General features: G+C 39.3%; 2 protein-coding genes across 2 annotated transcripts; both read right to left on the bottom strand.

The window, feature by feature from the left end:
* Positions 1–6111: 6111 nt before the first annotated feature.
* LOC104609921 (putative aquaporin NIP-type) lies at positions 6112–10438 on the bottom strand. The gene is made up of 5 exons (XM_010276347.2): positions 8432–10438; positions 8127–8348; positions 6967–7164; positions 6787–6848; positions 6112–6690 (listed from the first exon to the last, which is right to left on the bottom strand). Exons 1-5 carry the CDS (start codon positions 8564–8566, stop codon positions 6480–6482), a joined length of 828 nt encoding a protein of 275 aa, XP_010274649.1. The 5' UTR covers positions 8567–10438; the 3' UTR covers positions 6112–6479.
* Positions 10439–10576: 138 nt separating this feature from the next.
* Positions 10577–14239, bottom strand: LOC104609920 (uncharacterized). Its single transcript, XM_010276346.3, has 2 exons — positions 13655–14239; positions 10577–11686 (listed from the first exon to the last, which is right to left on the bottom strand). Exons 1-2 carry the CDS (start codon positions 13945–13947, stop codon positions 10834–10836), a joined length of 1146 nt encoding a protein of 381 aa, XP_010274648.1. The 5' UTR covers positions 13948–14239; the 3' UTR covers positions 10577–10833.
* Positions 14240–14550: the final 311 nt, after the last annotated feature.

Here is a 14550-nt window from a genome sequence, read left to right as displayed (position 1 = left end):
ATGGGTCCTAACTAGTATTCTATAATATAGGGGAGTGATTAAGGTTGTGTTTGGTATCATTGTTGTTTTTACTAATGTTTTGGGTTGTTCAACACAAATTGATGAAAGATATGTATTGTCACATCAAACATGAGATTTACTTTGAATGATTAAACTTCACCCTCTGGAACAACAAAAACCAATTTGATGTTTCTACAAACAAACTCTCACACATGCATTTTTAAGTGTACCTATTTCAACCATAAATAACCTCAAATAACAATTGCATGCCAATTTATATTGATCAACTTAGAACGTTTCATGTAGAAACAACAATGGTACTGAAAACAAAATAAATTTGTAATGCTAGTAAGAAAAGTGAATTGGTTGTGAATGAATTTAAATATAGCCTCATGTTTTTTGTTACTTTTTTGTTTTTTTTAATTTAGAAAAAAACCACAAAATTCTAAGAGGGTAGGGAAATAATGTGATGAGAGAGAATAAGCTGGCGTGGACAACTGTGTTTTAAATATATAGAATAGATTGGGATTTATGATCTTAAACATATAAAACAATACTTACAGTCTAACAAAAAAATTTCATTGTTTGTTTGAAATTATCTAATGGCAAAAGGGTAAAACTAAATGGGTAGGATTGCAAATGGATTGAATTGAATTCAGATATGGGTATATTTCAATTTGATCTGATAATGTAAATCCTATATTTGATCTGATCAAACGATTTGACGGATCTCACAAAGATTAATCTGAATTCAAGTTGGCTAAGGATGTCCGATATCCAAATTTGATTAGATTCGATTTAATTATACATAGGTATGTAAAATTTAACAAATTATTAACAAGAAAAAATATAAAAAAAAAACAATCTATACAAAGAAAAAACAAGAAATAAAATTAAATAATATAAAAGGGTTATACATGAATCCCAATGATGGTTCTTTATAAGCATAATGCACTCATGTTTAACTACGGATTGGTACTAAGGGTCCGTTTGGTTTGCAGTTGGAATCAGGATTGAAATTGGAATGGTCCATTCCCATAGTATGTTTGGTCCAGATAGGAATGAGAATGGAAATTGAAATCAACAAGAATAGGATTTCATTCCCAAGGGAGGGCAGGGAGTGACCATTCCATCAAATGGGGGAATGCCAATACGGCAAGAATGGGAATGGGATTCCGATTCCACCCAACCAAACTGTTAGAATTGGAATAGCCCATTCTGATTCCGATTCAAGACCCCTATTCCCAGGAACCAACAAGGCTTGATTAAATTTGAGTTGCAATTACATATAATATGCTTATTCTTAACATAATACACTCATGTTATGGTCAAGTCTGGCTTTGAAGATTTTCTTTACAATAGAAATCATGTATGATAAGAGTTTGGATTCTCAAGGACCATTTGTTAATGACTGAAGTGGCTGAACTGAAATACTTATTGCTTTGCCTTTTAGTGAAAAATATAATTAAACATTCAAAGTTATAATATTCAATCTAGCTTGAGCTTCAACCATCAATAAGCTCACAAGCTCTATGATCTCTTTAATAACTTATTCACTAAAAACCAAACAATAAATCATTCCGTTCAACCATTTAAGCTGTTACCAAATGACCCTCACTCTCCTTAAAATTAAGAGAAAATTTCACTTTAGTACCCTAAACTTTGGAATAGTATCAAGTTAGTATCTGAACTTTCAAACGTGCCACTACAATATCCACACTTTCAAAAAGTGTCAAGTTGGTCCTTATCGTTAACCAACCATCAGTTATTTGATTATATGATAATATATATATATATATAATTTAAAATTTTTAAAATATCAAAACTACCAAAAAAAAGGCACTATTCATTGTATTCTACCTTGACGCTGAAGATGTTAAGGTGTTTGAAATTCTTAGCTAACGGGTTCGTTGTCTTCTACCTTCAAAATGTAGTCCCACCCATCATCAAATACTTCGATATGCCCTACCTATCTGCACCAAAAAATTGGTTTAGAAGAATTACAGTTTATGCGTGTTGGATTTTAATCTCATAAGAGATTAAATCCAATGTGTTTGATTGGTCAATTACATGAGAAATTGCACTTGCACACTTGATTGAAAAATGGGTTTTTCTCTTACAAAACTCAGTTTTGAATTTGTCCCACATTGGAAAATTATAAATTTTGTTTTCAGTATTTCAATAGGAGCTGATTTACACTCCTTAGAATTAGTAGAGGAGAGTATGGGGATTCAATACCGCGCAACGCGTGCGCACGCGTGTGTGCGGCGCAATGAGGCGCTTTAGAGGCGCACTTTGCTCGCACCCGCGTGGCTCGCAATGGGCAACTTTGGTTTTGGTGCGTTGCTGACCGTTGATCACCGTTGATGAGATCAACGATCACGATTCGATCGGGTGTGATGAAGAGGCACAATTCAAAGTTAACAGTCACCAACTGTTAACTACTTTTTAAACAGTCACAATGTTTGAAATTGTGACTGTTCAAGGTGCATTCTCTAAACCAGCACTTATCTTTTCCTCATACCTCTTCACAAATTATTTAAGGAGCATGAATCAGACTCTAAAACACACAATTTCGAAATTCACTCACTCTCTCTCTCTCTCAGTCCAGTCTGCTATAGTCTCATAGAATATTTCTTTGGAGACTCTTCAACTTTGCTGGTTGCAGATTCTCGCCCAAGGCTCTGTTGTATCATAGGAACGAATTTGCCTGTAACCCAACGGCAAGCTCAGTAAAACTGAGTGGGGGCAAATAACGTTCTAAAGACAGTGTGTTCAGACGCGCCTCAAAGCTTCTCCTCCAAAGTTACAGTGACCCCATCTTCCCCAACAATGCGTGCTCTATATGATGGGCTGCATGGGTTCTAAAAAAAACTCTTGAAAAACTACAAAGCATGTGTTATGAACACACCGTTTGATAGCACATTGCGGCGCAGTCACAAGTAGCGGCACGCATAACAGGCCGCGTAGCAGCACGCACCGCCCGGCAGCGTGCAGCATGCACCGCCCGATAGCGCATAGCACGCACCGCACGACAGCAGCACTGTGAGACGCGCACGCCGCCCGGCAACAGCGGTAGAGCGGGACCCACATGACAGCTCATCAGGGTGGGTCCACACTTATCTCTTCTCGCCAACTCGCCGCCAGCTACTCTATCTTATCTTATCTTATCTTATCTTAAATAGGAGTTGTGTTACTATTAGGAGTAGGTAATTAGGAGTTTGATTTCAAGTTGGAGTTTGAGTTTAATTAGGAATTTCCTTTTGTAATCTCTTATTTAAGGAGCCACGTATTAATGAAAAGGCATTGAATTTTCGATCAAGAGAAGAGCTTAGGAGAGTTAGGGTGATCTCTTGGACAAATCACCCCCTAATTCGCCACAATAGGCACAGCACGCAAAGGGAAAGGCAAGGGAAGGCTAGGAGTTTTCCCCGTGGATTGCCCCATGACGAGATCCTACGTGCGGGCCCATAATAGCATCAGATGCAATTGTAAGCTCATTCCTCGAGGTCATGAGTCGAGCCAACACGTTGAATTAGACATGACACATCATACATCCGCCTTAGAGGAAGTGCAAATATCAGAAGCAAAGACGGAGAAACAAACGATGGCGGGCGTTGCAAAGAGGATGAGATCCAGTGGCACCATCCACAGTCGAGTTTTGGATTCATGGTACTCAACCTAACAATGTATCTGCTCTGAATTTCTCTCTCCATTTCCTGATCCGTCTTCTTCCAAGAATGGACAGAACCCACCAAACTCTAACATCTGGTTGCCTTAACATTTCCTGGTCGTGTCACTAGCAACGACTGTAACACTACCCATCTATTTCTTTGGGTGCATTCGTCGGCTGGACAGTGCCGTCGTCCAAGCATTTTGCATTTTTAACTGCAGACCAGCAGCATTCACTAGCCATTACAATGGCCGGAGAGCCGTCGGAAAACAAATTTGCCTCTGCTATCATGCCTTTGGCTAGGGTTTCATCACGTTCTCTGATTTTAGAGCTTTTGGAACCTCGCTTTACCGGTGATCTGAGAGCGAGTATTGTTTGGTTGACTAGAGGAACAGATACTGGGAAAAACTTTTGATTTGTTTTCCGGCAGTGTTGGACAGTGATTCTGAGCATAGCTGCAGGAGAAGGGAATATGGAGAGAATTCGGAGAGGCATTTGGATACCAATCATAAGGAAATGTTTGTCCTTTTATATGGGTACTGCAGTGACATGTTAAAAAGTTTGGATCCTAACTTTGACACCACCCAAAGTTCAGGTAGTAAGAACAACCACTGTAACTAATTCTTACATATGTCATTCTCATTTACTATCTCCATTGCCTTCTCCTGAGTCTTCACTGTTCAGCACCTTCATTCCTCTGAAAATTACTCACCCCTGAACTCTGGTTCTCAGAAACCTAGTGGTTGGGTCCAGGCCGTGCTATGACAGGGTAAAGCTGATCTATATTTAGCCAGGTCTGGCTGGCTGTCAAGACCATTGCCATAAATATAATGCTATTGTTTTCATTAAACTAAAAAAAAAAGTTGCCTTAAAAACCTAGATTACGGACATACAATGGGCCGTGTAGTTTAGTGGGTAGAAGTCTAGATGGACCCATGAACCTTCCACAAAGGAATATCGTTGAAGGCCCAAAAGGGGCCCACATGTTCTTCTGAGCAGTCATAGTCATTGATTGCCTTCCAGGACAAATCTTGGTCCAAAATTCATCAGTCGTCACCAAGTGCCCTGCAGGTAGAGTTGGGTCATAGGTCAATCCGCTGACCCGGTTGTCAAGTCTAATTGGGATTATTTATGCATTATTAGAAGTTTTCATTCTTTAAATTTTTTCTATTTAGTCTTTACTTTTTATTGTTTACTCTTTAAATTGTTAAATGTTCAAGTTTTTATTTTATATTTGGAATTTTAAGATTAATTCTTTTAATTTTGACATTTTTATGTAATTTTCTTTATTTTTTTAAAATTTAATTATTTTTTGGGATGACCCAAGTTGACCCATAGGCCATGGGTCAACCCTAACCCAAACATAAGGTCTAGCATTTGACAATCCAACCCGAAATTCAACCCGACCTGAAATCAACCTGAACCCGACCCACCCAACCCAATTGCCAGGTCTACCTACAGGATAAGCCTCTCGTTTGTGGGCAATAAAAGGTGGTGTATAGGGTTGTGAGAAGGACTATTGACTGGGGAATTTTGGACGGATAGGCTTTGAAAGACGATTAGCATATTATCTTAGAAAGAGGGTAAGATTGTGAACGGAAGAAGGCTATGTTTGATTTGAGTTTGACAAAAAAGTATGAGAGAAACAGAAGGTGGATAACAAACTTTGTTGCTTCTCTCTTATTTTCTGTCAAACCAAACACAGACGAAACGAATGATCGCAAATCGGAATTATGAGCACGGTCATGAGTCAATCCCCTTTGGCCTTTCTTCACTGGTCGAGGGCTCCAGAGTCCAGACATTCCACCAAACAATACCTTTACATTATTGTGAAAAGCCTAGCTTGGAAATCAGGCGGCAGATCCTGGACCAATATTTCTTTTGTACAGGGCCCGGTAAAATCTGAACCATATCCTATATGTGGGCTGGTTAGGAACCTAATCTCGGGCATTCCTTCCAAATCAAAGTCACTACTTTTGACGGATTGGACAGACTAACAAGACATTCGATTGGATCAATCCAGTTCAAAGTATTTATTGGATTGGACTGGACCTGGTTCATCATCTCTAATAGATTTATATTAAATTGGTCAAATTGAATCCGGTCCATTGATAGAAGAGAAGAATACAGATGTCAATGGACTAAGCTTGGGTTGGAGCTAATCTAAATGAAAACCAAAGTATTGAACAGATTGAATGGTTCAGATATTGAATTGGATTGGTCCAAAGTATTCATTAGATTGGATTGAATCTGATCCATCTGTAATGAATTCATATTGAACTGAATTGGATTGGACCAAATCCGGTCTAATTGACACCCCTACCTCTGACTCAAACATCCGTGTTCTCAGGTTTGTCGGCCAGCCCGAAGCACGAGATTTTATCATTAGTTTAGTACATAACTAACTGATCAAGGCTGCTCAAGTCATGATGAGAATATGAAACAGAAGAAAATTAGAACATGTATAATATAGTAATTATAAATAAAGAGATAAGTTGACTGCACTCCACCTAAGAATTCAACTGCAGACCTACAACAATTCAAAATTATAAATACCCTCTACCTATAACACTTATACCCGCCTATGAATTGACATCAATTCCGAGCTGACACCTACCCCAATTGTACGATCAAGCTAAAATTTCTGGAGTGGATTGAACAGTAAAAACCCCTAAAAAAGAAGTAAGAGAAATCTATAACTATCCACAGTTTCTGAACAGTAGTTGAGAAAGAACAAAAACCAACATACTAGGTTGAGAAATGAGGTAAGGGAAGGGCACAATCAACTAGAACTGCGTAAAAAGGTTTATTTTCTTGACGTGCTATTGAAGAATGATCTAGTCTTTGTTGGCTGAGGAAGGGGCTTGTCTGTGAACCTTAATAGGTTATAGGCAAAAGCTCCTGCAATGGCGCCAACTATTGGGCCTAGAATATAAACCCAGAGTCCTCCGTATATGTTCATAACAAGAGCTGGTCCGATACTCCTAGCAGGGTTCATTGATGCTCCAGAGACCGGCCTACAGATGGATAGTTTGATTTGCAAATTAGAAGACATTAATGCACAACTTTCAGATAACGATTCGATATGAATTTTTGGTTACTGAGGAGATTACCCAGCAACGAGGACATTTAATAGTATTGTCATTCCGACTGCAACCCCTCCTAATTCTCCAATCTGCAAATGGAAAATATCAGTAAAGAACTTTACATGGATAAATGGTAATTCATTTTCAGATTTCATGGAAGAATTTCAGAAAATGCTGTATGGAAAAGTGAACCATAGATCTACTAACCGCTCTGTCATCAGTGGAAACACCTGATATGACAAACATCAAGAGGAAGGTGATGATGATCTCAACGACCAGAGATTGAAAATTAGATCCTACAGGAACAGTACCAAAGTAATCCACGGCTTTTACAGTAAACAGTAGACGAAGTGTTCCACTTGCAAGCGTTGATCCAAACACCTGAGCCACTATATAAAGGGGTACCTGCATGCATGCATTATTAGATTGATTATTAATATTAATATCTAATAATCTTGGTTTCTTACCAATTCTAGAGGATATGATGGATAAGCCGGTATATCATAGCCAACTGAGCTTTCAAATTAGGGGTGCAATGGAATCGAGCTCTAATCGAATAATTTGGACTCAAGTTTGATTCTAATCTAATTTAAATTGAGTTTCATCAATAAAAAGTTCAGCTCAAAAGCTCGTGAGTTTTGCTTGAATATATATATATATTATAAAAAAATATTTTATTTATATATATATTTATAAAATATAGAAGTATATTCATTTTTTAGCTTTTGAACTGAACTCGAACTCACTGAATATTTAATTGAATCAGGCTCAAACCGAAAAATAAAGTTCAATTCAAACTCAAAACTCAAACCGGATCCTAATAGTATTTTAATCAAACTGACCTAAGACGTGCCAGAGTTCAGCTTGATTCGGCTGGATTGCACCCCTGATTCAAGTCAATGTTTTAAGACTCAGCCTGGACTGGACGACTGGACCATGAAAATCAAGAACCGGTGGCCTTTCTGGGTCTCAGTTAAATGATGGTTTTGGTGGATTGGACCGGTAAGCTGCCCGGTAAATCAGTAAAACAGGAACCCATAGAACATTCCAAATTTTAATCCGGTCCAAGTCTTACAACAATGATTCAAATTAATACCTTTTATCCAAGGTTTTTTTCTGTAACTATGGCTGTATTTGGTTTGATAGAAAAATGGTTTAACTTGATTCACCCACCAATACAACTAGCCGTCATAAAAAAGAGCTTTAATGGCAGGGTAAATTGTTTGTCCTAGTAAAAGAAGTATACCGTATAGTCAGAGGGAAGGTAATAAATTTCTTATAAACCTCTTAAATGGTTCCCAATGAAATCTGTTTATACAAATTATATATAGAACCAACCTGGAAACTAAAGGAAGAAAAACTACCACCTGTTTCCAAGGGAAGCGTCGGAAGATGGCAAAGGTGATCGTGACTGCGGGATTGAAATGGGCGCCGGAGATATGGCCGACGGAGTAAACCATAACCATGACTACCAAACCCCAGGTTATACAAATCCCTGGAAATGAAACCGACCCATATATCTTGTTAACAGCCACAGCCCCGCAGCCGGAGAAAATTACAAAATAAGTTCCAATAACTTCTGCTATCAGCTAAAGATCAGACACAGATGAGAACCAATTAGTCTAAGCCTTCGTTCATAAAATAAAATGTTTTACAGGCTGCGATCGTTTACCTTCTGTACAAAGCTAACGACAGCCACTGAGCAACAGTCAGGGATGTTACTGTTATCGGCGGTGGCTTTGGTCCTGGATGAGCCTTCTTCCATCCTTGAGATGTCTGTTTCAATCCCATCTACTGCGACCGGCATTATTTCAGCTGTGAAACCAAATAATCAGCACAAATTAGAGTACCAGTACCCAAAATCCTGTTACCCCCCCCCCTCTCTCTCTCTCTCATTAAACAGAAGAGGTCAAGAGGATCGAGATTGCTTTATCCGCTCGTGGATGAAGATTAGACGATAATGGGTTTATCTGTTATCAAAATCCGTTCGATTTTCATGAGCTGGAGTTGTCCGTTTTGATTAAAAGTTTGAAACACAATCTGCTTACAAACAGAACGCATTTTTTTCCGGAGGTGATCAAGGGTCGCGCTGGTGGCAGGCTTAGGGCTATAGCCCAGGCCCGGACCCCAAGATCTGGCTTGGAAATTGGGAATATAGGGCCAAGACCTGACTGTTCAGGCCGGGATTTGTAAATGGTCTGCAGGCCTAGTTGGGCTTAGAAGTTAGATCTAGAGGTGTAAATGGTCTCTGACTTGTCTGACCCACCAAAAGTAGGCCATAACATGCCAAGCCAGCCCTACAAAGCCCTCGTTAACAAATTTTCTTCACTATTATTAGAATTAGAACCATACCAAACATAAAGCCAGGAAATTAACTCACAGATCAAGGTTTTACCGGTTTACTAGAAAGCTCATTGATCACTGGCTTATTGGTTATATAGACCATCTAGTTCGATTCGGGTCTGGCAACATTGCTTTTTTTTTTTGTTTTTTTCTTTGAAACGTTAGTTTTAGTTTTAAGTCATGATACCGAAAGGGTTTTGACCAATCAAACCCCCCATGAATTTTGATAAATACTATCCGATTGGTTATCACTTTTATGATACCGGTTTATTGATTACAAGTTATTTCGGTATTATAATTGAACCCTTTTTTTAGAATGCCCAATTTCTTTACCCCCATAGGCAATATGATTTTTTGACCGAGGGTATGAGATACTTCACAAGGTCAGAACTGCTGGAGGAGGAATCTAGAATAGGCGCTCTATGTGCCAAGGAGCTAGGTTTAGTTGAGCCAAGAGAAGATGGGCGATTTCCAAAGCATCTCCTTCAATGATAACATGAGGAAATTGCAATTTGAGACCTAACAAGTAACTATAACCCTTAAGGGGTTGTTACACTGTCAGCAATTGCAAACGAGACAAAAATACAAATTTTGTATCAGATAAGAGTGCAACCGCAATTTCAAGCAAACAGATACAAAATTCTTATCTAGTTCAGATTTGCACTACAAACAAAGAGAGCCTAAAACTGTGTTTGGTTGCAGTTCAAATCTTGACTGGGTGCAAAATTTGTACTCAGTTCAGTTTTGCTTTCATTTGTTTGCAATTATGATTTGCATTCCAACCTAATACAAAGTCTGTACCAATACAAGAGGTTTCCTTTCCTTTTCCCTACCTTTTCCTTCAAACCAATACAACAAGGTTTATAGTTTATACAGGTCACTTGGAGAATTTAACAGTACTCAGCCCTCTTGCACGCCCATGCATCACCAGAATTGGACCTATCACCAGCCCCCATAGTTGGTGGACACAGACTACTTAGCTCAGATGTGGTTCCAAAAGGGTCCCCCATGTGCCAATGCTGTGTATCAGATATTTCTTTCGTTTCCTTTTCCTTTGTTGGAACTTGGAATTGGTTCTGCTGTCAGCTTATCAGGTGAGTGGCTTTTGTATTTTGTTCTGGTTTCCTCTTTTAGAAGGGTGAGGTGACTTATGGTGATACACGCAGATGTCAACCTCTTCATGAATAAGATCATCTTCCTTCTACTGTGAGGTTCTGCTAATGTGACATTTGAGGCCTATATATATTGCAGTTTGTATCCGCCTCACTGAGAGTGATTGATAGATCAACTTCTTCCGTTTAATGAAGGGCCCCCTAAACTGAATTAGCCTGATATATGTAGACAATCTTGTCATATCAGACTTTATATAGTTTGTGAAACAAAGGGTTCCTGAATTTGGTTATTTAGATATTCCAGTAATCAACAAAATTATTTCTAGCCACAAAGCTGGTCCTTATGAACCAAAGGAAGGTAATTCCGGAATCAGAGAGTGATACAAGACCTTTCCTTGATTGTAAAACAGTATACAGAAAATCTATTATTTTACAAACCAAGAAACCACTCAGATAACTCTACAGTGTCTAGATATTGACTGACAATTACCAGTCACTAGATACCATCACGGCCTGGACTGGCATTCTTTGCTACCTTTGTCTTCATCATGGATGAAAGAGAAGAAAAAAAGGATCTTCCACACTCACTGAGAAAACACAGAGCCGATAACCAAAATGATTATTTTGAAGAAACTTCGGATGTACAATTAGTGAGAGGCAGATCAGAAGGGGTGCAAACCAATGCTCTCTGCTGTAAATGTCTCAAGCTCTGTTCCATGCTAACTTGTACCATTTCAGCTAACATCTTCCTTGCTTTCCCACTTTGGTCTTCACCATCAATTTGAGAGATAATCTTGCAGACAATATTCTCTATTGTATCAGGTTGAAATTCAGATCTTCGGTAAGGGGATTCCCTCAGTAACTGCAGCAGTTTATGTGCTTTTGACTGAGATTTAGGCGTCCCTTGAACTGTGAGTTCAAGAAGACCAGGGATAACACCTTCACTAAGAATTGGTTCCCTGTATCTGTGCCTGTCACTCTCACACATTGTTAAAAGAGCACCTACTGCATGTTCTCGGCTTTGGAGTGACCCATTCTCGAGGACTTCAACAACTGTGAGCACTCCACCTTCTTCAGAAGTCAATGCAGTTCTTCCCTCATCAAAACCCATCAAAGATTCTAAAAGCGCGCTGCACTTTTCCGCTGGTTTTGAAGATTTCTTGCAGCTTTTAAGCAAATTAACTAGAGGAGGGATGGCTTTTGCTGTTATAATAATGCTGAGGTTCCCTGGGTGTGTTGAGAGATTGTAAAGAGCCATCAATGCATCAACTTTGGCTTGTTGGCTCGCATCTCTAAGGATTTCGACTAGGAGAGGAATGGCACCATGTGAACTGATGATTGGCTTATTAATAGCAGAAGCCGAGAGGGTGAGCAAAGCTGCAGTGGCATATTCCCTCAAATTTGAGTTGTTCGACTTAAGGAAAAGGATAAGTGGTTCAAGGGCACCAGCATCCACAATCTTGATCTTATTCCTGTAATACAAAGAAGGAAATCATGTCGAATTGAGAGAAACATCAAGGAAGATTATACTGCAAAGGCAAAATTACTTGTAGTTTCAGCACTCAGCTTCAAACTGTGACCACCATTAAACAGGAAACGTCTCTTTGGGGTGAACTACCAAACAGCCAAGCACTCATTGACCTTCAATCAGTTGTGAAGTTATCAATGGGATCTTCACCCAAACTGAGGAGTTACAACTTTCAATATGCAAGTGAAAGGGAATTTGGGTAGGCAGGGCAAGGTGTCCAAGGGTTCACAGCAAAGCCATTCCCAGATGCTTCCTAAGTGTATGAATATTAGATTCTTTTTCATACGAATATTATGAGGATAGGTAACCCAAAGCATATTACCCTGAAGGCATGATGGGCCGATAGGGTAATCCAAATATCCAATTTTGTGTTTTATGATTTGGTTTTATCAGACAGGTTAAACATCTGGTTTACCAGAAATGAAACAGCACAAGAAGATGGAAGAGGAAAAGGATAAAGGCATATGCAAACCTAGAATAACCCGAAAATAATAGTCAAATTTGGTAAAACCGAAAGTGGTCCACTGCTCTAAACCCTTGATATTAGAACTGAAGTCTGATGAGATTGCCCAGATTCAATGTAAAGCAGATGACAATACGATGCTCAGAAGGCCATTACATTATATTCATGTAAATTATGTTAGCTTGAGCAGCACAAAAGCTAGTTTTGACTTTAGAGCAGCATTTCCTAAATGAAACTGGGCTGCAGGAATCAATTTCTTTAATGATTGTAAACTCTGAAGGCCATCCAAACACATTCTTGTACCTTCATCCTTAAGCTAGCCCCACTCCAACTGCATAAAATTAAAGGGTCAAAGCCCACTTATTCAATTTAAAAAGAGGACAAAGACGAAATCACAGTAATCTAGGTTATATGTTAATCAGAACGATTCAGAGTTGACATTAGACATGGTGCCGACTCTACTGAGGAGGTACCTACTCAACCCAGATGGTGTCAAATTGATTCGATAAACCAATTAAACCAAGAGACTCATGCGATAACTCGAAAGATCACATTGAGAAGGAGATGATTTTGCAGAGTTTTAAATCTTAAGAGAAACATTACAATAGCTTCCTTGTCTATGGGGGAGCTAACAAGAAAGGCTCGTCTAGACCATCAAGGATATGGATTAGACGGGAATAACTCAGCTTTTCCTTGCACTTGGATTCAGACATGGGCATAGTTATATCCCGTAGTTGGGGATTTTATAGACACGAGTTAAGCACCAATAGCAGAATTATCCAGACCATCAAAGATTCTAACGGAGAAATGGAAAGCTTCATGGGTTTCCTATAACTGTACACAGTACCCATGAAGCAAGTCAATCATGAATATCAAATTACGGGCGACTCTTTACCAGAACAAGAAGATATCATAGCCAAGCCAGAAATCCGAATTAGATTAGGAGATGCTTCTCTTAAAATCTAATTCAATTTGTCCGATTAATCCAATTTCGTGTAATTAGCAAAGAAGCCAGAGGTGTTGTATTAGCACCACTCGGGAAATAAATGAACTAACCGAATTCCTCTGTTTAAATACTAAAAAATAAAGCCTCAAAAATATTAAAAAAAAGGAAAAGAAAAAGAGGGGGAAAAGCATAACCAGAAAAGAAGAATTCAATTCGTGAAGATAAATTCGAGAAAAAAGAGAAAGATAAAAAGAAGAGAGGAAAGGCGAACACGAAGCGTAACACCTGAACCCAAGGACAATCGCCTTGGAGGCGAATCTCATCATTTACCCAAATAAAGCATCATTTTTTTTTCTTCTTTTTGATCAAGGAACCCCCAAACTAATAGGATTATTATAAATACACAGAATTCTAATAAGTTGCATCCATAATTCATAAATAACAAATAACAAGAACTGCAAAGAAAGAGAAACCATAAATTGAAAAGAGAAATAAACACGTACATCTCATCTTTGACGGCAAGATTGAGAAGGGCGAGAAGAGAGGCTTCGTTGCATTCAATAGACTCAGATCTCAGCATGGATACGAGTGGTTCAATTGCGCCCGAGAACTGCCGTCGGTACCTCTGAGACGTCTTGGTGAGGCGCCGGATTTCTCTAGCCGCCTGAATTCTGGAAACTGGGTCGTCGGATTGGATGAGTTCGATTGTCTGGCTGACGATGGCCGATGTTCTGGCGGTGTTTGCACCGAAGCTGTTGCTGGAATCGTCACCTGAGAACTGACTCTCCAACTCCATGGCCTATTACCAGTAAGAGAGAGAGAGAGAGAGAGAGAGAGAGATCTGAGTAGCGTTCGAAATCTTAAAATGGAATTTAACAGAGAGAGAGGGGGGGGGAGAGAGAGAGAGAGAGAGAGAGAAATGTCGTTTGGCCAGGAGGAGACGTGAGCGTAGCGTTAAGCAACAGTCACAACCGGCCTCTTCAACGGTTTCGACTAGAGAGATATAGACTGGAGACTAGAGAGAGAGAGAGAGAGAGAAAGAGAGATGGAGACTGGAGAGAGAGAGGGCTTTCCACTTTCTTACTTTTACTTTTTTAGTTCGGTAGAAGCTACAAACCCATTCTCCTTTTCTCTCGTTCTTATCCTCTTAGGCTCTTATATGTATGGGATTAGACTACCTCATTTTACATAAATGCCCTTGAGTTTCTGTAAAATGACAAACAACGGCTTGATTTCATTTTGGTTACCCACCACCCACCAGGCAAGCGGGATCCAGACGTACAACATGTTTTGTCATTCGTTTTCTACTGTCGAATAACGTGGAAGCCAAACAAACAACCACAGCTGCCACCTTGACAAGTCAACCGAACTTCCGAGGGAACTGTTTGTAGTGAAACCG

The sequence above is a fragment of the Nelumbo nucifera genome, chromosome 4 (genome assembly GCF_055504915.1).
Source record: "Nelumbo nucifera cultivar China Antique chromosome 4, China Antique-T2T, whole genome shotgun sequence".
Taxonomy (NCBI): Eukaryota; Viridiplantae; Streptophyta; class Magnoliopsida; order Proteales; family Nelumbonaceae; genus Nelumbo; species Nelumbo nucifera.
The sequence above is the reverse complement of the archived record's forward strand: the minus strand, read 5'-3'. Positions and strand labels throughout refer to the sequence as shown.